Source organism: Eucyclogobius newberryi, unplaced genomic scaffold, assembly GCF_026437365.1.
Source record: "Eucyclogobius newberryi isolate DKJ021-1_F unplaced genomic scaffold, fEucNew1.0.hap1 SCAF_222, whole genome shotgun sequence".
Taxonomy (NCBI): Eukaryota; Metazoa; Chordata; class Actinopteri; order Gobiiformes; family Gobiidae; genus Eucyclogobius; species Eucyclogobius newberryi.
Window position 1 is genome coordinate 40,942 of NW_027315860.1, and position 24,059 is coordinate 65,000.

Genomic DNA, 24,059 nt, shown 5'->3' on the forward strand with positions numbered 1-24,059 from the left:
CTGGACCTGGACCTGGACCTGGACCTGGACCTGGACCTGGACCTGGACCTGGACCTGGACCTGGACCTGGACCTGGACCTGGACCTGGACCTGGACTAGAGAAGGACTGGACCAGGACTGGAGAGTAATTTGTCATAAAAACATGTTTGAATGTTGCAGGTAAAACAAGAACAGAACCAGTGGAAACAGATGGAGGCGGAGCTGAGGAAGCAGGAAGAGGCGGAGCTGAGGAAGCAGGAAGAGGCGGAGCTGAGGAAGCAGGAAGAGGCGGAGCTGAGGAAGCAGGAAGAGGCGGAGCTGAGGAAACAGATGGAGGCGGAGCTGAGGAAACAAATGGAGGCGGAGTTTCGACAGTCCGAGGAGGAAGTGCAGGTGTGGCTCCTAGGAGACGTGTTCGAGATCAACAGAGAAGAAGAAAGGACTCCGCCCACAGCCAAGGGTAAGACCTGGACTAGACCTGGTTTAGACCTGGACTAGACCTGGTTTAGACCTGGTTTAGACCTGGTTTAGACCTGGTTTAGACCTGGTTTAGACCTGGTTTAGACCTGGTTTAGACCTGGTTTAGACCTGGTTTAGACCTGGTTTGGACCTGGTTTAGACCTGGTTTAGACCTGGTTTAGACCTGGTTTAGACCTGGTTTGGACCTGGTTTAGACCTGGTTTAGACCTGGACTAGACCTGGTTTAGACCTGGTTTAGACCTGGTTTGGACCTGGTTTAGACCTGGTTTAGACCTGGTTTAGACCTGTTACAAATGTATAAAACTGAATATTTGACTCATATTGGATAACCCTCAGAAGGCGGGGCCTAAGTGGGCCTAAGTGGGCCCATGTGGTCTGTCTCGTTCTAGCAGCTGATTATGAGTCGATATCTCTGGCTTGGTCTGAATGCTGAATGTCCTCCCTGGCCCCCAACCCCTCCTGTCTGCACATGTGACTCTGTCATGGCCCAAGGACACACACAGGCCCAAGGACACAAGGACACACACAGGCCCAAGGACACAAGGACACACACAGGCCCAAGGACACGAGGACACACACAGGCCCAAGGACACAAGGACACACACAGGCCCAAGGACACACACAGGCCCAAGGACACAAGGACACACACAGGCCCAAGGACACAAGGACACACACAGGCCCAAGGACACAAGGACACACACAGGCCCAAGGACACGAGGACACACACAGGCCCAAGGACACAAGGACACACACAGGCCCAAGGACACAAGGACACACACAGGCCCAAGGACACAAGGACACACACAGGCCCAAGGACACAAGAACACACACAGGCCCAAGGACACAAGGACACACACAGGCCCAAGGACACACACAGGCCCAAGGACACAAGGACACACACAGGCCCAAGGACACAAGGACACACACAGGCCCAAGGACACAAGGACACACACAGGCCCAAGGACACAAGGACACACACAGGCCCAAGGACACAAGGACACACACAGGCCCAAGGACACAAGGACACACACAGGCCCAAGGACACAAGGACACACACAGGCCCAAGGACACAAGGACACACACAGGCCCAAGGACACACACAGGCCCAAGGACACAAGGACACACACAGGCCCAAGGACCCAAGGACCCACACAGGCCCAAGGACCCAAGGACGCACACAGGCCCAAGGACCCAAGGACCCACACAGGCCCAAGGACGCACACAGGCCCAAGGACACAAGGACACACACAGGCCCAAGGACACACACAGGCCCAAGGACACAAGGACACACACAGGCCCAAGGACACAAGGACACACACAGGCCCAAGGACACAAGGACACACACAGGCCCAAGGACACAAGGACACACACAGGCCCAAGGACCCACACAGGCCCAAGGACCCAAGGACGCACACAGGCCCAAGGACCCAAGGACCCACACAGGCCCAAGGACGCACACAGGCCCAAGGACACAAGGACACACACAGGCCCAAGGACACACACAGGCCCAAGGACACAAGGACACACACAGGCCCAAGGACACAAGGACACACACAGGCCCAAGGACACAAGGACACACACAGGCCCAAGGACACAAGGACACACACAGGCCCAAGGACACAAGGACACACACAGGCCCAAGGACACAAGGACACACACAGGCCCAAGGACACAAGGACACACACAGGCCCAAGGACACACACAGGCCCAAGGACACAAGGACACACACAGGCCCAAGGACACAAGGACACACACAGGCCCAAGGACACAAGGACACACACAGGCCCAAGGACACAAGGACACACACAGGCCCAAGGACACACACAGGCCCAAGGACACAAGGACACACACAGGCCCAAGGACACAAGGACACACACAGGCCCAAGGACACAAGGACACACACAGGCCCAAGGACACAAGGACACACACAGGCCCAAGGACACAAGGACACACACAGGCCCAAGGACACAAGGACACACACAGGCCCAAGGACACAAGGACACACACAGGCCCAAGGACACAAGGACACACACAGGCCCAAGGACACAAGGACACACACAGGCCCAAGGACACACACAGGCCCAAGGACACAAGGACACACACAGGCCCAAGGACACACACAGGCCCAAGGACCCAAGGACGCACACAGGCCCAAGGACCCAAGGACCCACACAGGCCCAAGGACACACACAGGCCCAAGGACACACACAGGCCCAAGGACCCAAGGACCCACACAGGCCCAAGGACCCACACAGGCCCAAGGACACACACAGGCCCAAGGACACACACAGGCCCAAGGACCCACACAGGCCCAAGGACCCACACAGGCCCAAGGACACAAGGACACACACAGGCCCAAGGACACACACAGGCCCAAGGACCCAAGGACACACACAGGCCCAAGGACCCAAGGACGCACACAGGCCCAAGGACCCAAGGACCCACACAGGCCCAAGGACCCAAGGACACACACAGGCCCAAGGACCCAAGGACACACACAGGCCCAAGGACCCAAGGACGCACACAGGCCCAAGGACCCAAGGACACACACAGGCCCAAGGACCCAAGGACCCACACAGGCCCAAGGACCCAAGGACCCACACAGGCCCAAGGACCCAAGGACACACACAGGCCCAAGGACCCAAGGACACACACAGGCCCAAGGACCCAAGGACACACACAGGCCCAAGGACCCAAGGACGCACACAGGCCCAAGGACCCAAGGACCCACACAGGCCCAAGGACCCAAGGACGCACACAGGCCCAAGGACCCAAGGACCCACACAGGCCCAAGGACCCAAGGACCCACACAGGCCCAAGGACCCAAGGACCCACACAGGCCCAAGGACACACACAGGCCCAAGGACACAAGGACACACACAGGCCCAAGGACCCAAGGACACACACAGGCCCAAGGACCCAAGGACACACACAGGCCCAAGGACCCAAGGACGCACACAGGCCCAAGGACCCAAGGACCCACACAGGCCCAAGGACCCAAGGACCCACACAGGCCCAAGGACCCAAGGACACACACAGGCCCAAGGACCCAAGGACGCACACAGGCCCAAGGACCCAAGGACACACACAGGCCCAAGGACCCAAGGACCCACACAGGCCCAAGGACCCAAGGACACACACAGGCCCAAGGACCCAAGGACACACACAGGCCCAAGGACCCAAGGACGCACACAGGCCCAAGGACCCAAGGACCCACACAGGCCCAAGGACCCAAGGACGCACACAGGCCCAAGGACCCAAGGACACACACAGGCCCAAGGACCCAAGGACACACACAGGCCCAAGGACCCAAGGACACACACAGGCCCAAGGACCCAAGGACACACACAGGCCCAAGGACACAAGGACACACACAGGTCTTTATGGAACCAACATTCAAGTGCAGAAAGTCCGAAGCAGCAAAGACAGAGAAGCAGATGTGAAATACAAAGTGAACGGAGCCAGAGTCGCTGTCGTAGTCACTTTCTGTTTGTAATGTGGGGGCTAACGGGCTAGCTAACGGGCTAGCTAACGGGCTAGCTACGCCCACTCTTTCTACAGTCTACAGCACCGTGATGAAACTTGCTGTAGAAAGTCACAGAAGTCATGGAAGGACACGCCTCGTGCTCTGTTCTTCTTCATAAACCAACGTGCTGCTTTCTCATACACGTCACTGCAATAACCATAAATCATCTCACTGCACACGAGACTCCAGCACAGACCAACGCTCCACAGACTCATATCCAAATCATCCAAATATATTCTCAAAAATAACAGAATGTCAAGTTCCGGCCCTGAAATGTGAGCGTTTAGGGAGTCTCTTGGTTTGACTTTGGTTTTTCATTTCTTCCCTGGTTTAAACTCTAGACTATGAGCTGACCAGAGTCCACGAGGAGGAGCTGGAGGAGGAGGAGCTGGAGGAGGAGCTGGAGCTGGAGGAGGAGGAGCTGGAGGAGGTGGAGCCGTCTGTGGACCGGGGCGGACTCCCTCAGGGCTGTGACATCTCGGACGTCACCGTGTCGTGTGAAAACGCCGGACTGCAGCACTTCCCTCCTCTGTCCATCCCAGAACTCAAGTCGCTGAGCCTGGAAGGTCCGTGCTCCGGTCAGACATCTGCAGCACGTCCAGACTCTGAGCACGTTTAACCACGAGTTTATTCTCTGTCATAAAGCATCTTTCTGTGTTTTAGAGTCGGTTTAGTCCAGACAAACAGGCCTTTTATGTCCTTTAGTTTGATCTCTATATTCCATATTCAAAATGTATAATATTGATCTTTCACCATCAGCACAGTTCTGACATTCGGCTGCTGCTGTTGCCGATGCCAATATTGACCTTTTAAAATCCAAAATAATCCACAAATCTATTTTAAGCTGAAGTCAAGTTGACAAATGAACTTTTCACTCAAAGCAATCTTAAATAAGAAGAATGTGTACTTATCAGGGACATAAACGCATTCTTACGCTTTGATCGTTTAAACATACAGCCATATTCTAGCCCAATTGTTCTTCTATTTCCATTTTTAGTCCTAAAGTCCCATCAGCCACTTTAAACCAAACACTGGCCCGTCCCATCTAAACGTGTCTCTCCTGCAGCCAACAACATCAGCAGCATCCCGGCCGAGGCCTTCAACGGGATCCCCAACCTGGAGTGGATCAACCTGAAGAAGAACCGCCTCACGTCGGCGCAGATCCACCCTCTGGCCTTCAGGGTCAGACGCTCGGCAGAAACATCACAGAAGGAGAACGTCAACCAGACTCTAAACTCTTCTGCTGATCTCCAGACGCTGAAGTTCCTGACGCGGCTTTACCTGGACGAGAACCTGCTGGAGTCTGTCCCGCCCGGACTGCCCCCCACTCTACAGGAGCTGAAGGTCAACGAGAACCGACTGCAGGGCATCCACGAGACCAGCCTAAAAGGTCAGCACCAGGACTGGATCTGGACCAGGTCCAGGTCCAGGACCAGGACCAGGACCAGGACTAACGCAGGTCTCTGTGGCAGGTCTGAGTGTTCTGGTGACTCTGGAGTTGGAGGGAAACAGGATCAGTGAAGGCGTCGTGGCTCATGGTGCGTTCAAGGACCTGTCGGAGCTGTCGTACCTGAGACTCGGGAGGAATGACTTCAGGGCGGTGCCTCAGGGTCTGCCTCACAGTCTACAGGTCAGGGTCTGCCTCACAGTCTACAGGTCAGGATCTGCCTCACAGTCTACAGGTCAGGGTCTGCCTCACAGTCTACAGGTCAGGGTCTGCCTCACAGTCTACAGGTCAGGGTCTGCCTCACAGTCTACAGGTCAGGGTCTGCCTCACAGTCTACAGGTCAGGGTCTGCCTCACAGTCTACAGGTCAGGGTCTGCCTCACAGTCTACAGGTCAGGATCTGCCTCACAGTCTACAGGTCAGGGTCTGCCTCACAGTCTACAGGTCAGGATCTGCCTCACAGTCTACAGGTCAGGATCTGCCTCACAGTCTACAGGTCAGGACCTTCTGTCCAGAGCTCCAGAACGCACACTCCAAATGTGACCAAAAAGCAGCTGCATGGTAAAAATGACACAGTCCAATTTACACCAACGCAGTGTCACACAAGGGCCAGATCACGCTACGCAAACCCCTAACTCCAACTGTAGATCCACTGTAGATCCACTGTAGATCCACTGTAGGTCCACAGTAGGTCCACTGTAGATCCACTGTAGGTCCACTGTAGATCCACAGTAGGTCCACTGTAGATCCACTGTAGATCCACTGTAGATCCACTGTAGATCCACAGTAGATCCACAGTAGGTCCACAGTAGGTCCACTGTAGATCCACAGTAGGTCCACAGTAGAGCCACTGTAGATCCACAGTAGGTCCACAGTAGATCCACAGTAGATCCACAGTAGGTCCACTGTAGATCCACAGTAGATCCACAGTAGATCCACTGTAGATCCACAGTAGGTCCACTGTAGATCCACAGTGGAGCCACTATAGATCCACTGTAGATCCACAGTAGAGCCACAGTAGAGCCACTGTAGATCCACAGTAGGTCCACTGTAGATCCACAGTAGATCCACAGTAGGTCCACAGTAGATCCACTGTAGATCCACTGTAGGTCCACTGTAGATCCACATTAGGTCCACAGTAGATCCACACTAGGTCCACTGTAGATCCACAGTAGAGCCACTGTAGGTCCACTGTAGGTCCACAGTAGATCCACAGTAGATCCACTGTAGATCCACTGTAGGTCCACTGTAGATCCACAGTAGGTCCACAGTAGATCCACACTAGGTCCACAGTAGAGCCACTGTAGATCCACAGTAGGTCCACTGTAGATCCACAGTGGAGCCACTGTAGATCCACTGTAGATCCACAGTAGAGCCACTGTAGATCCACAGTAGGTCCACTGTAGATGCACAGTAGATCCACAGTAGATCCACAGTAGGTCCACAGTAGGTCCACTGTAGATTCACAGTAGATCCACAGTAGAGCCACTGTAGATCCACAGTAGGTCCACAGTAGAGCCACTGTAGATCCACAGTAGGTCCACTGTAGATCCACAGTAGATCCACAGTAGATCCACAGTAGGTCCACAGTAGATCCACAGTAGGTCCACTGTAGATCCACAGTAGATCCACAGTAGAGCCACTGTAGATCCACAGTAGGTCCACAGTAGATCCACAGTAGAGCCACAGTAGATCCACTGTAGATCCACAGTAGGTCCACTGTAGATCCACAGTAGATCCACAGTAGAGCCACTGTAGATCCACAGTAGGTCCACAGTAGATCCACAGTAGGTCCACAGTAGGTCCACTGTAGATCCACAGTAGATCCACTGTAGATCCACAGTAGGTCCACTGTAGATCCACAGTAGGTCCACTGTAGATCCACAGTAGATCCACAGTAGATCCACTGTAGATCCACAGTCGATCCACAGTAGCTCCACAGTAGATCCACAGTAGGTCCACAGTAGATCCACAGTAGAGCCACTGTAGATCCACAGTAGGTCCACAGTAGATCCACTGTAGATCCACTGTAGATCCACAGTAGGTCCACAGTAGATCCACAGTAGGTCCACAGTAGATCCACAGTAGATCCACAGTAGATCCACAGGCCTGAGCAGCAGAAGGAGTGACTGACACAAACACGTGTGCAGTCTTTTCTACGTTGCGTGTTGCTGAAGCTCCTGGTGTAAATGCTTCATGTTCAGACATGACTCATACATGATGTTCTGAGCAGGAGCTGCATCTGGAGCACAACCAGATCGAGGAGATTTCTGACACGGTCTTCAACAGAACTCAGAGTTTAACTCTGATCTCACTGAGGAACAACCGACTGGAGGAAAGTCGCATCGCACCACACGCCTGGATTCACCACAGGTACAACCATGACTCTGTGTGCCCTGACATACATGACTCTAACTTACATGTGCTCTGACATACATGACTCTAACATACATGTGCTCTGACATACATGTGCTCTGACATACATGACTCTAACATACATGTGCTCTGACATACATGTGCTCTGACATACATGACTCTAACATACATGTGCTCTGACATACATGTGCTCTGACATACATGACTCTAACATACATGTGCTCTGACATACATGTGCTCTGACATACATGTGCTCTGACATACATGACTCTAACATACATGTGCTCTGACATACATGTGCTCTAACATACATGTGCTCTGACATACATGACTCTAACATACATGTGCTCTGACATACATGTGCTCTGACATACATGACTCTAACATACATGTGCTCTGACATACATGTGCTCTGACATACATGTGCTCTGACATACATGTGCTCTGACATACATGACTCTAACATACATGTGCTCTGACATACATGTGCTCTGACATACATGTGCTCTAACATACATGTGCTCTGACATACATGACTCTAACATACATGTGCTCTGAAATACATGTGCTCTGACATACATGTGCTCTGACATACATGTGCTCTAACATACATGACTCTAACATACATGTGCTCTGACATACATGACTCTAACATACATGTGCTCTGACATACATGACTCTAACATACATGTGCGCTGACATACATGTGCTCTGACATACATGTGCTCTGACATACATGACTCTAACTTACATGTGCTCTGACATACATGACTCTAACATACATGTGCTCTGACATACATGACTCTAACATACATGTGCTCTGACATACATGACTAACATACATGACTCTAACATACATGTGCGCTGACATACATGTGCTCTGACATACATGCGCTCTGACATACATGTGCTCTGACATACATGTGCTCTAACAAACATGACTCTAACATACATGTGCGCTGACATACATGTGCTCTGACATACATGCGCTCTGACATACATGTGCTCTGACATACATGACTCTAACATACATGACTCTAACATACATGTGCTCTGACATACATGTGCTCTGACATACATGACTCTAACATACATGTGCTCTGACATACATGTGCTCTGACATACATGTGCTCTGACATACATGACTCTAACATACATGTGCTCTGACATACATGTGCTCTGACATACATGTGCTCTGACATACATGTGCTCTGACATACATGACTCTAACATACATGTGCTCTGACATACATGTGCTCTGACATACATGTGCTCTGACATACATGACTCTAACATACATGTGCTCTGACATACATGTGCTCTGACATACATGTGCTCTGACATACATGACTCTAACATCCATGTGCTCTGACATACATGACTCTAACATACATGTGCTCTGACATACATGTGCTCTGACATACATGACTCTAACATACATGTACTCTGACATACATGTGCTCTGACATACATGACTCTAACATACATGACTCTAAAATACATGTGCTCTGACATAAATGTGCTCTAACATACATTTACTCTGACATGCATGACTCTAACATACATGTGCTCTGACATACATGACTCTAACATACATGTGCTCTGACATACATGACTCTAACATACATGTGCTCTAACATACATGTGCTCTGACATACATGACTCTAACATACATGTGCTCTGACATACATGACTCTAACATACATGACTCTAACATACATGTGCTCTAACATACATGTGCTCTGACAAACATGTGCTCTGACATACATGACTCTAACATACATGACTCTAACATACATGTGCTCTGACATACATGTGCTCTAACATACATGTGCTCTGACATACATGACTCTAACATGCATGTGCTCTGACATACATGTGCTCTGACATAAATGACTCTAACATACATGTGCTCTGACATACATGTGCTCTGACATACATGACTCTAACATACATGTGCTCTGACATACATGTACTCTGACATACATGTGCTCTGACATACATGACTCTAACATACATGTGCTCTGACATACATGTGCTCTAACATACATGTGCTCTGTTATACATGTGCTCTAACATACATGACTCTAACATACATGTGTTCTGACATACATGACTCTAACATACATGACTCTAACATACATGTGCTCTGACATACATGTGCTCTAACATACATGTGCTCTGACATACATGTGCTCTGACATACATGTGCTCTAACATACATGTGCTCTGACATACATGACTCTAACATACATGTGCTCTGACATACATTTACTCAGACATACATGACTCTAACATACATGTGCTCTGACATACATGACTCTAACATACATGTGCTCTGATATACATGACTCTAACATACATGTGCTCTGATATACATGTGCTCTGACATACATGTGCTCTGACAAACATGTGCTCTAACATACATGTGCTCTGACATACATGACTCTAACATACATGTGCTCTGACATACATTTACTCAGACATACATGACTCTAACATACATGACTAACATACATGTGCTCTGACATACATGACTCTAACATACATGTGCTCTGACATACATGTGCTCTGACATACATGTGCTCTGACATACATGTGCTCTGACATACATGACTCTAACATACATGTGCTCTGACATACATGTGCTCTAACATACATGTGCTCTGACATACATGACTCTAACATACATGTGCTCTGACATACATGTGCTCTGACATACATGTGCTCTGACATACATGTGCTCTGACATACATGACTCTAACATACATGTGCTCTGACATACATGACTAACAAACATGTGCTCTGACATACATGTGCTCTAACATACATGTGCTCTGACATACATGACTCTAACATACCTGTGCTCTGACATACATGTGCTCTGACATACATGACTCTAACATACATGTGCTCTGACATACATGTGCTCTAACATACATGACTCTAACATACATGTGCTCTGACATACATGTGCTCTAACATACATGACTCTAACATACATGTGCTCTGACATACATGTGCTCTGACATACATATGCTCTGACATACATGACTAACATACATGTGCTCTGACATACATGTGCTCTGACATACATGACTCTAACATACATATGCTCTGACATACATGACTCTAACATATATGTACTCTGACATACATGACTCTAACATACATGTGCTCTGACATATAAGACTCTAACATACATGTGCTCTGACATACATGACTCTAACATACATGTACTCTAACATACATGACTATAACATAACATACATGTGCTCTAACATACATGTGCTCTGACATACATGTGCTCTGACATACATGTGCTCTAACATACATGTGCTCTGACATACATGACTCTAACATACATGACTCTAACATACATGTGCTCTGACATACATGTGCTCTAACATACATGTGCTATGACATACATGACTCTAACATACATGTGCTCTGACATACATGACTCTGACATACATTTACTCAGACATACATGACTCTAACATACATGTGCTCTGACATACATGACTCTAACATACATGTGCTCTAACATACATGTGCTCTGACATACATGACTCTAACATACATGTGCTCTGACATACATGACTCTGACATACATTTACTCAGACATACATGACTCTAACATACATGTACTGACATACATGACTCTAACATACATGTGCTGACATACATGTGCTCTGACATACATGACTCTAACATACATGTGCTCTGACATACATGTGCTCTGACATACATGACTCTAACATACATGTACTCTAACATACATTACTCTAACATACATGTGCTCTGACATACATGTGATCTAACATACATGTGATCTGATATACATGTGCTCTAACATACATGTGCTCTGACATACATGACTAACATACATGACTCTAACATACATGTGCTCTGACATACATGACTCTAACATACATGACTCTAACATACATGACTCTAACAAACATGTGCTCTGACATACATGTGCTTTGACATACATGACTCTAACATACATGTGCTCTGACATACATGTGATCTAACATACATGTGATCTGATATACATGTGCTCTAACATACATGTGCTCTGACATACATGACTCTAACATACATGAATCTAACGTACATGTGCTGTAACATACATGACTCTAACATACATGTTCTCTGACATACATGACTCTAACATACATGTGCTCTGACATACATGTGCTCTGACATACATATGCTCTGATATACATGACTCTAACATACATGACTCTAACATACATGTGCTCTAACATAGATGACTAATAACATGTGCTCTGACATACATGACTCTTACATACATGTACTCTGACATACATGTGCTCTGACATAAATTACTCTAACATACATGTGCTCTGACATACATGACTCTAACATACATGACTCTAACATACATGTGCTCTGACATACATGTGCTCTAACATACATGTGCTCTGACATACATGACTCTAACATACATGTGCTCTGACATACATGACTCTAACCTCTAACATACATGTGCTCTGACATACATGACTCTAACATACATGTACTCTGACATACATGACTCTAACATACATGTGCTCTGATATCCATGACTCTAACATACATGTGCTCTGACATACATGACTCTAACATACATGTGCTCTGATATCCATGACTCTAACATACATGTGCTCTGACATACATGACTCTAACATACATGACTCTAACATACATCAAATCAAATCAAATCAATTTATTTTTGTAAGGCCCAAAATCACAACAACAGTTGCCTCTGAGGGCCACAGGGAGAAATGAATCAACAATGTCTGTGGTGGCGATGGAGTCAGACAATGTCTGTGGTGGCGAGGGACGATGTCCCAGGGTCCTCTGTCCTTAGACTCTCCTTCTCGGCCAGGAAAAACTACAAAAAAAACCTCTTTGGGAAAAAAGCGTAGAAACCTGGAGGAGTTCCAGTGAAGCAGAGATCCCACTCTCACAGACGGACAGACGGACACGAGGAGACTGGAGCTGGACCCACTCTTCAGGCAGAAGAGGGACCGACTGAGGCGAACTGGACCCACTCTTCATGTGCTCTGACATACATGACTCTAACATACATGACTCTAACATACATGTGCTCTGACATACATGTGCTCTGACATACATGACTCTAACATACATGACTCTAACATACATGTGCTCTGACATACATGTGCTCTAACATACATGACTCTAACATATATGTGCTCTGACATACATGTGCTCTGACATACATGTGCTCTAACATACATGTGCTCTGACATACATGACTCTAACATACATGTGCTCTGACATACATGTGCTCTGACATAAATGACTAACGTACATGTGCTCTGACATACATGACTCTAACATACATGACTCTAACATATATGTGCTCTGACATACATGTGCTCTGACATACATGTGCTCTAACATACATGTGCTCTGACATACATGACTCTAACATACATGTGCTCTGACATACATGTGCTCTGACATAAATGACTAACATACATGTGCTCTGACATACATGTGCTCTGACATACATGACTCTAACATACATATGCTCTGACATACATGTGCTCTGACATACATGACTCTAACATACATGTGCTCTGACATACATGACTCTAACATACATGTGCTCTGACATACATGTGCTCTGACATACATGTGCTCTGACATACATGACTCTAACATACATGTGCTCTGACATACATGTGTTCTGACATACATGTGCTCTGACATACATGTGCTCTGACATACATGACTCTAAAATACATGTGCTCTGACATACATGACTAACATACATGACTCTAACATACATGTGCTCTAACATACATGTGCTCTAACATACATGACTCTAACATACATGTGCTCTGACATACATGACTAACATACATGACTCTAACATACATGTGCTCTAACATACATGTGCTCTGACATACATGTGCTCTAACATACATGTGCTCTGACATACATGACTCTAACATACATGTACTCTGACATACATGACTCTAACATACATGTACTCTGACATACATGACTCTAACATACATGTGCTCTGACATACATGACTCTAACATACATGTGCTCTGACATACATGACTCTAACATACATGTGCTCTAACATACATGTGCTCTGACATACATGACTCTAACATACATGTACTCTAACATACATGACTCTAACATACATGTGCTCTGACATACATGACTCTAACATACATGACTCTAACTTACATGTGATCTAACATACATGTGCTCTGATATACATGTGCTCTAACATACATGTGCTCTGACAAACATGACTAACATACATGAATCTAACATACATGACTCTAACATACATGTGCTGTAACATACATGACTCTAACATACATGTGCTCTGACATACATGACTCTAACATACATGTACTCTGACATACATAACTCTAACATACATGTGCTCTGACATACATGACTCTAACATACATGTACTCTGACATACATAACTCTAACATACATGTGCTCTGACATACATGACTCTAACATACATGTGCTCTGACATACATAACTCTAACATACATGTGCTCTAACACACATGACTCTAACATACATGACTCTAACATACATGTGCTCTGACATACATGACTCTAACATACGTGTGCTCTGACATACGTGTGCTCTGACATACATGTGCTCTGACATACATGTGCTCTGACATACATGTGCTCTAACATACATGTGCTCTAACATACGTGTGCTCTAACATACGTGTGCTCTTAGGGCTCTGGAGTCGTTGGACTTGTCTAATAACCAGCTCCATCTGGTTCCCTCGTTCCTGCCTCAGCCTCTGGTTCATCTGGTGTTAGTGGGGAACCACATCGAGAGGATTCCAGGTACAAAGCTCTCGCTTCTGTTTCAGACTCACTGAGCATCCAGAGTAAAGCTCTAAGCTCTAAGTTTGAATAACTCTCACATACTGTGTGGTTTATTTCCTCACGTTGTGTCATGATGTGACCTTCACACACTGATATGACCTTCACACACTGATGTGACCTTCACACACTGATGTGACCTTCACACACTGATGTGACCTTCACACACTGATGTGACCTTCACACACTGATATGACCTTCAAACACTGATGTGACCTTCACACACTGATGTGACCTTCACACACTGATGTGACCTTCACACACTGATGTGACCTTCACACACTGATGTGACCTTCACACACTGATATGACCTTCAAACACTGATGTGACCTTCACACACTGATGTGACCTTCACACACTGATGTGACCTTCAAACACTGATGTGACCTTCACACACTGATGTGACCTTCACACACTGATGTGACCTTCACACACTGATGTGACCTTCACACACTGATGTGACCTTCACACACTGATATGACCTTCAAACACTGATGTGACCTTCACACACTGATGTGACCTTCACACACTGATGTGACCTTCACACACTGATGTGACCTTCACACACTGATGTGACCTTCACACACTCTGGAGCTCTCCTAAGTTCAACTTAAGCTGCTCGTATTTCAGGATCCGCTCGTGTTTCAGGATCCGCTCGTGTTTCAGGATACGTGTTTCGGGATCTCTTGTGTTTCAGAATCCGCTCATGTTTCAGGATCCGCTCATGTTTCAGGATTTGCTTGGGTTTCAGGATCTGCTCGTGTTTCAGGATCCGTGTTTCAGGATCCGCTTGAGTTTCAGGATCCGCTCGTGTTTCAGGATCTGCTCGTGTTTCAGGATACGTGTTTCAGGATACGTGTTTCAGGATACGTGTTTCAGGATACGTGTTTCAGGATACGTGTTTCAGGATCTCTTGTGTTTCAGGATCCGCTCGTGTTTCAGGATCCTCTCGTGTTTCAGGATCCGCTCGTGTTTTAGGATCTGCTTGTGTTTCAGGATCAGCTCGTGTTTCAGGATCAGCTCGTGTTTCAGGATACGTGTTTCAGGATCCTCTTGTGTTTCAGGATCCGCTCGTGTTTCAGGATCCTCTCGTGTGTCAGGATCCGCTCATGTTTCAGGATCCGCTCGTGTTTCAGGATCAGCTCGTGTTTCAGGATCCGCTCGTGTTTCAGGATCCGTGTTTAAGGATCTGCTTGTGTTTCAGGATCCGCTCGTGTTTCAGGATCTGCTCGTGTTTCAAGATCCGTGTTTCAGGATCCGTGTTTCAGGATCCGCTTGAGTTTCAGGATCCACTCGTGTTTCAGGATACGTGTTTCAGGATCTCTTGTGTTTCAGGATCCGCTCGTGTTTCAGGATCCTCTCGTGTTTCAGGATCCGCTCGTGTTTTAGGATCCGCTCATGTTTCAGGATCAGCTCGTGTTTCAGGATCAGCTCGTGTTTCAGGATACGTGTTTCAGGATCCTCTTGTGTTTCAGGATCCGCTCGTGTTTCAGGATCCTCTCGTGTGTCAGGATCCGCTCATGTTTCAGGATCCGCTCGTGTTTCAGGATCAGCTCGTGTTTCAGGATCCGCTCGTGTTTCAGGATCCGTGTTTAAGGATCTGCTTGTGTTTCAGGATCCGCTCGTGTTTCAGGATCTGCTCGTGTTTCAAGATCCGTGTTTCAGGATCCGTGTTTCAGGATCCGCTTGAGTTTCAGGATCCACTCGTGTTTCAGGATACGTGTTTCAGGATCTGCTTGTGTTTCAGGATCCGCTCGTGTTTCAGGATCCTCTTGTGTTTCAGGATCCGCTCGTGTTTCAGGATCCGCTTGTGTTTCAGGATCCACTCGTGTTTCAGGATACGTGTTTCAGGATCCGCTTGAGTTTCAGGATCCACTCGTGTTTCAGGATCCGTGTTTCAGGATCCGCTTGAGTTTCAGGATCCACTCGTGTTTCAGGATACGTGTTTCAGGATCTGCTTGTGTTTCAGGATCCGCTCGTGTTTCAGGATCCTCTTGTGTTTCAGGATCCGCTCGTGTTTCAGGATCCGCTTGTGTTTCAGGATCCGCTCGTGTTTCAGGATCCTCTCGTGTTTCAGGATCTTGTGTGTTTCAGGATCTCATGTGTTTCAGGATCTCGTATGTTTCAGGATCCCGTGTGTTTCAGGATCAGCTCGTGTTTCAGGATCCGCTTGTGTTTCAGGATCCGCTCGTGTTTCAGGATCCGCTTGTGTTTCAGGATCCGCTCGTGTTTCAGGATCCTCTCGTGTTTCAGGATCTTGTGTGTTTCAGGATCTCATGTGTTTCAGGATCTCGTATGTTTCAGGATCCCGTGTGTTTCAGGATCAGCTCGTGTTTCAGGATCCGCTTGTGTTTCAGGATCCGCTCGTGTTTCAGGATCCGCTTGTGTTTCAGGATCCGCTCGTGTTTCAGGATCCTCTCGTGTTTCAGGATCCGCTCGTGTTTCAGGATCCGTGTTTTAGGATCTGCTTGTGTTTCAGGATCCGCTCGTGTTTCAGGATCTGCCTGTGTTTCAGGATCTGCTCGTGTTTCAGGATCCGCTCGTGTTTCGGGATCTGCTCGTGTTTCAAGATCCGTGTTTCAGGATCCGTGTTTCAGGATCCGCTTGAGTTTCAGGATCCGCTCGTGTTTCAGGATCTGCTCGTGTTTCAGGATACGTGTTTCAGGATCTCTTGTGTATCAGGATCCGCTCATGTTTCAGGATCTGCTTGTGTTTCAGGATCCACTCGTGTTTCAGGATACGTGTTTCAGGATCTGCTTTTGTTTCAGGATCCGCTCGTGTTTCAGGATCCGCTTGTGTTTCAGGATCCGCTCGTGTTTCAGGATCCGCTTGTGTTTCAGGATCCGCTTGTGTTTCAGGATCCGCTTGTGTTTCGGGATCCTCTCGTGTTTCGGGATCTCGTGTGTTTCAGGATCTCGTGTGTTTCAGGATCTCGTGTGTTTCGGGATCTCGTGTGTTTCGGGATCTCGTGTGTTTCAGGATCTTGTGTGTTTCAGGATCTCGTGTGTTTCAGGATCTCGTGTGTTTCAGGATCTCGTGTGTTTCGGGATCTCGTGTGTTTCGGGATCTAGTGTGTTTCGGGATCTCGTGTGTTTCGGGATCTCGTGTGTTTAAGGATCTCGTGTGTTTCAAGATCTTGTGTGTTTCAGGATCTCGTGTGTTTCAGGATCTCGTGTGTTTCAGGATCTCGTGTGTTTCGGGATCTCGTGTGTTTCGGGATCTCGTGTGTTTCGGGATCTCGTGTGTTTAAGGATCTCGTGTGTTTCAGGATCTCGTGTGTTTCAGGATCTCGTGTGTTTCAGGATCTCGTGTGTTTCAGGATCTCGTGTGTTTCAGGATCTTGTGTGTTTCAGGGTACGTCTTCGCGCACATGTCTCCGGGGCTGGAGTATCTGTATCTTTCCTACAACAAACTGGACGGAGACGGCTTTGAACCAGAGTCTTTCTTTGGGACGCATGAGTCGATGGTGGAGCTGTGTCTGGACCATAACCAGCTCCTGACCGTCCCATCAGGCATCGCTGAGATGACCAGTCTGCACTTTCTGAGGCTTGACCACAACAAGATCAGGTATAAAAGATATCATAAGAATAAATATAAAAGGCTTCACCTACAGTTTCCATTAGAGCCTTTAATAGAGTCTAGAGAGACTGTGGCGGCGGCGGCCATCTTGTGACTGTAGAAGCTGCAACATTCTAAGTCCAGACTGTGTTTAAAGTCACATGTTCATGTGTCTAAAGAGTCTGAATTATGAATATTAAAACACTGCTTTATTTACCGGTCACTCTACGTTCTGACCTCACCTCTGGTCATGAGCTTTGGGTAGTGACCGAAAGAACAAGATCGCGGATACAAGCGGTCGAAATGAGTTTCCTCCGCCGTGTGGCTGGGCGCTTCCTTAGAGATAAGGTGAGGAGCTCGGCCACACGGGGGGAGCTCGGAGTAGAGCCGCTGCTCCTCCAGCTGAGGTGGCTCGGGCATCTGTTCCGGATGCCTCCTGGGCGCCTCCCTCGGGAGGTGTTTCAGGCATGTCCCTTCGGGAAGAGGCCCCGGGGAAGACCCAGGACACGCTGGAGGGACTATGTCTCTCGGCTGGCCTGGGAACGCCTCGGGATCCCCCCGGAGGAGTTAGAGGAAGTGTCTGGGGAGGAGGAAGTCTGGGAGTCCCTGCTCAGACTACTGCCCCCGCGACCCGGCCCCGGATAAAGAGGAAGAAGATGGATGGAAAACACTGCTTTGTGTTTGTGTCACTGACACAACCAACGACCATTGTTTACTTCACAAACAACACTATAAAACTACTGTTTACTTCACAAACAACACTATAAAACGACTGTTTACCTCACAAACAATACTATAAAACTACGGTTTACTTCAAAAACAATACTATAAAACTACTGTTTACTTCACAAACAATACTATAAACTACTGTTTACTTCACAAACAATACTATACAACTACTGTTTACTTCATAAACAACACTATAAAACTACTGTTTCCCTCACAAACAATACTATAAAACTACTGTTTACCTCACAAACAATACTATAAAACTACTGTTTACCTCTCAAACAATACTATAAACTACTGTTTACTTAACAAACAACACTATAAAACTACTGTTTACCTCACAAACAATTCTGTAATCTACTGTTTACCTCACAAACAATACTATAAAACACTGTTTACCTCACAAACATATAAACATCTATAAAACTACGGTTTACTTCACAAACAACACTATAAAACTACTGTTTACCTCAAAAACAATACTATAAAACTACTGTTTACTTCACAAACAATACTATAAAACTACTGTTTACCTCAAAAACAATACTATAAAACTACTGTTTACTTCACAAACAACACTATAAACTACTGTTTCCCTCACAAACAATACTATAAACTACTGTTTACCTCACAAACAATACTATAAACTACTGTTTACCTCACAAACAATACTATAAAACTACTGTTTACCTCACAAACAATACTATAAAACTACTGTTTACCTCACAAACAATACTATAAACTACTGTTTACCTCACAAACAATACTATAAACTACTGTTTACCTCACAAACAATACTATAAAACTACTGTTTACCTCACAAACAACACTATAAACTACTGTTTACCTCACAAACAATACTATAAACTACTGTTTACCTCAAAAACAATACTATAAAACTACTGTTTACTTCACAAACAATACTATAAAACTACTGTTTACCTCACAAACAACACTATAAAACTACTGTTTACCTCACAAACAATACTATAAAACTACTGTTTACTTCACAAACAACACTATAAACTACTGTTTACCTCAAAAACAATACTATAAAACTACTGTTTACCTCACAAACAACACTATAAAACTACTGTTTACCTCACAAACAATACTATAAAACTACTGTTTACTTCACAAACAATACTATAAACTACTGTTTACCTCACAAACAATACTATAAAACTACTGTTTTCCTCACAAACAATACTATAAACTACTGTTTACCTCAAAAACAATACTATAAACCGACTGTTTACCTCACAAACAATACTATAAACTACGGTTTACCTCACAAACAATACTATAAACTACTGTTTACCTCACAAACAAAACTATAAACTACTGTTTACCTCACAAACAATACTATAAACTACGGTTTACCTCACAAACAACACTATAAAACTACTGTTTACTTCACAAAAAACACTATAAAACTACTGTTTACTTCACAAAAAATACTATAAACTACTGTTTACCTCACAAACAATACTATAAAACTACTGTTTATTTCATAAACAACACTATAAAACTACTGTTTACCTCACAAACAATACTATAAAACTACTGTTTATTTCATAAACAACACTATAAAACTACTGTTTACCTCACAAACAATACTATAAAACACTGTTTACCTCACAAACAATACTATAAACTACTGTTTACCTCACAAACAATACTATAAAACTACTGTTTACCTCACAAACAATACTATACAACTACTGTTTACTTCATAAACAACACTATAAAACGACTGTTTACCTCACAAACAATACTATAAACTACTGTTTACCTCACAAACAATACTATAAACTACTGTTTACCTCACAAACAATACTATAAACTACTGTTTACCTCACAAACAATACTATAAAACTACTGTTTACCTCACAAACAATACTATAAAACTACTGTTTACTTCACAAACAATACTATAAAACTACTGTTTACTTCACAAACAACACTATAAAACTACTGTTTACTTCATAAACAACACCATAAAACGACTGTTTACCTCACAAACAATACTATAAACTACTGTTTACCTCACAAACAACACTATAAAACTACTGTTTACCTCACAAACAACACTATAAAACTACTGTTTACCTCACAAACAACACTATAAAACGACTGTTTACCTCACAAACAATACTATAAACTACTGTTTACCTCACAAACAATACTATAAAACGACTGTTTACCTCAAAAACAATACTATACAACTACTGTTTACTTCATAAACAACACTATAAAACGACTGTTTACCTCACAAACAATACTATAAACTACTGTTTACCTCACAAACAATACTATAAACTACTGTTTACCTCACAAACAACACTATAAAACTACTGTTTACCTCACAAACAATACTATAAAACTACGGTTTACCTCACAAACAATACTATAAACTACTGTTTACCTCACAAACAACACTATAAAACTACTGTTTACCTCACAAACAATACTATAAACTACTGTTTACCTCACAAACAATACTATAAAACTACGGTTTACCTCAAAAACAATACTATAAACTACTGTTTACCTCACAAACAATACTATAAACTACTGTTTACCTCACAAACAACACTATAAAACTACTGTTTACCTCACAAACAATACTATAAACTACTGTTTACCTCACAAACAATTCTATAAACTACTGTTTACCTCACAAACAATACTATAAACTACTGTTTACCTCACAAACAATACTATAAACTACTGTTTACCTCACAAACAATACTATAAAACTACTGTTTACTTCACAAACAATACTATAATCTACTGTTTACCTCACAAACAATACTATAAACTACTGTTTACCTCACAAACAATTTTATAAAACTACTGTTTACTTCACAAACAATACTATAAACTACTGTTTACTTCACAAACAATACTATAATCTACTGTTTACCTCACAAACAATACTATAAACTACTGTTTACCTCACAAACAATACTATAAACTACTGTTTACCTCACAAACAACACTATAAAACTACTGTTTACCTCACAAACAATACTATAAACTACTGTTTACCTCACAAACAATTCTATAAACTACTGTTTACCTCACAAACAATACTATAAACTACTGTTTACCTCACAAACAATACTATAAACTACTGTTTACCTCACAAACAATTTTATAAAACTACTGTTTACTTCACAAACAATACTATAAACTACTGTTTACCTCACAAACAATACTATAAACTACTGTTTACCTCACAAACAATACTATAAAACTACTGTTTACCTCACAAACAATTCTATAAACTACTGTTTACCTCACAAACAACACTATAAAACTACTGTTTACCTCACAAACAATTCTATAAACTACTGTTTACCTCACAAACAATACTGTAAACTACTGTTTACCTCACAAACAACACTATAAAACTACTGTTTACCTCACAAACAATTCTATAAACTACTGTTTACCTCACAAACAATACTGTAAACTACTGTTTACCTCACAAACAATTCTATAAACTACTGTTTACCTCACAAACAATACTGTAAACTACTGTTTACCTCACAAACAATACTATAAAACGACTCTTTGGTGAAACATGAGCTTAGATAAAGTGTTTATTACAAAATGATGATTCAAAAGTGCCGCTCTATTAGTCACCGGTCACTACAGGTTACCATGGCGACTAGAGCTCTCGACTTGAATAGAGCTGGAGGAAAACCTGTGGGGACACAGGTTTTCAGTCACACCACACGGGGCATCTGAGGCAGTACAGACAGAGCTCCTATAGGGGGCGCCACACTTAAACAGACAGTTGTATTACACACAAATGAAGGAGTAAAGCTGAAGCTTCCAGAGAGAATATTTATGAATGAAAGAGTTTATTTTGATGATGTCACTGTTCTTTATGTTTGAGTCCGTTTAGTCTAAACTTAACGTGAGTGTTTTTATAGTTGACTCGTGGTGATGTTGGATTCATGGTGGCGGCTCTGAAGCTGGCCACAGGCTAACCACTCTGCCAGCGCGTGCACAATAGCAGCCTGTTCCTGACCCAGAATGCACCTCTGCTCTGTCTCGCCTCCTGCGGCTGATGTCTTCAGCAGCTGTCGCACCAAACACGCTATTTCCTTCATATCACTGTCTTTCCACTGACTCCAGAGACAAGCACACGCACTCACCGCCAGAGGGTCCAGAGCAGCCTCTGAAGCACACGCACTCACCGCCAGAGGGTCCAGAGCAGCCTCTGAAGCACACGCACTCACCGCCAGAGGGTCCAGTGCAGCCTCTGAAGCACACGCACTCACCGCCAGAGGGTCCAGAGCAGCCTCTGAAGCACACGCACTCACCGCCAGAGGGTCCAGAGCAGCCTCTGAAGCACACGCACTCACCGCCAGAGGGTCCAGTGCAGCCTCTGAAGCACACGCACTCACCGCCAGAGGGTCCAGAGCAGCCTCTGAAGCACACGCACTCACCGCCAGAGGGTCCAGAGCAGCCTCTGAAGCACACGCACTCACCGCCAGAGGGTCCAGTGCAGCCTCTGAAGCACACGCACTCACCGCCAGAGGGTCCAGAGCAGCCTCTGAAGCACACGCACTCACCGCCAGAGGGTCCAGTGCAGCCTCTGAAGCACACGCACTCGCCACATAGAGCTGCACTCAAGCACACGCACTCACACCCAGAGGGTCTTCTTTGTGTTCAGGACGGTCCCAGAGGAAAGCCTGTGTTTAGTGTTGTTCTGCTCTGTGTTCAGGACGGTCCCAGAGGAAAGCCTGTGTTTAGTGTTGTTCTGCTCTGTGTTCAGGACGGTCCCAGAGGAAAGCCTGTGTTTAGTGTTGTTCTGCTCTGTGTTCAGGACGGTCCCAGAGGAAAGCCTGTGTTTAGTGTTGTTCTGCTCTGTGTTCAGGACGGTCCCAGAGGAAAGCCTGTGTTTAGTGTTGTTCTGCTCTGTGTTCAGGACGGTCCCAGAGGAAAGCCTGTGTTTAGTGTTGTTCTGCTCTGTGTTCAGGACGGTCCCAGAGGAAAGCCTGTGTTTAGTGTTGTTCTGC

The 24,059-nt window shown here is 45.3% G+C and overlaps 1 protein-coding gene across 1 annotated transcript in view; it reads left to right on the top strand.

The window, feature by feature from the left end:
• The window catches only part of ecm2 (extracellular matrix protein 2, female organ and adipocyte specific), a 34,031-nt gene that overhangs the window by 9,768 nt on the left and 204 nt on the right, over nucleotides 1-24,059 (top strand). Inside the window, exons 10-17 of the mRNA XM_072459474.1 lie at nucleotides 160-460; nucleotides 4,345-4,551; nucleotides 5,052-5,167; nucleotides 5,240-5,375; nucleotides 5,458-5,615; nucleotides 7,665-7,804; nucleotides 14,582-14,694; nucleotides 18,087-18,300. Of these exons, the coding sequence (XP_072315575.1) occupies nucleotides 160-460; nucleotides 4,345-4,551; nucleotides 5,052-5,167; nucleotides 5,240-5,375; nucleotides 5,458-5,615; nucleotides 7,665-7,804; nucleotides 14,582-14,694; nucleotides 18,087-18,300 (1,385 nt within the window). The remainder of the gene's footprint in view (nucleotides 1-159; nucleotides 461-4,344; nucleotides 4,552-5,051; nucleotides 5,168-5,239; nucleotides 5,376-5,457; nucleotides 5,616-7,664; nucleotides 7,805-14,581; nucleotides 14,695-18,086; nucleotides 18,301-24,059) is intronic.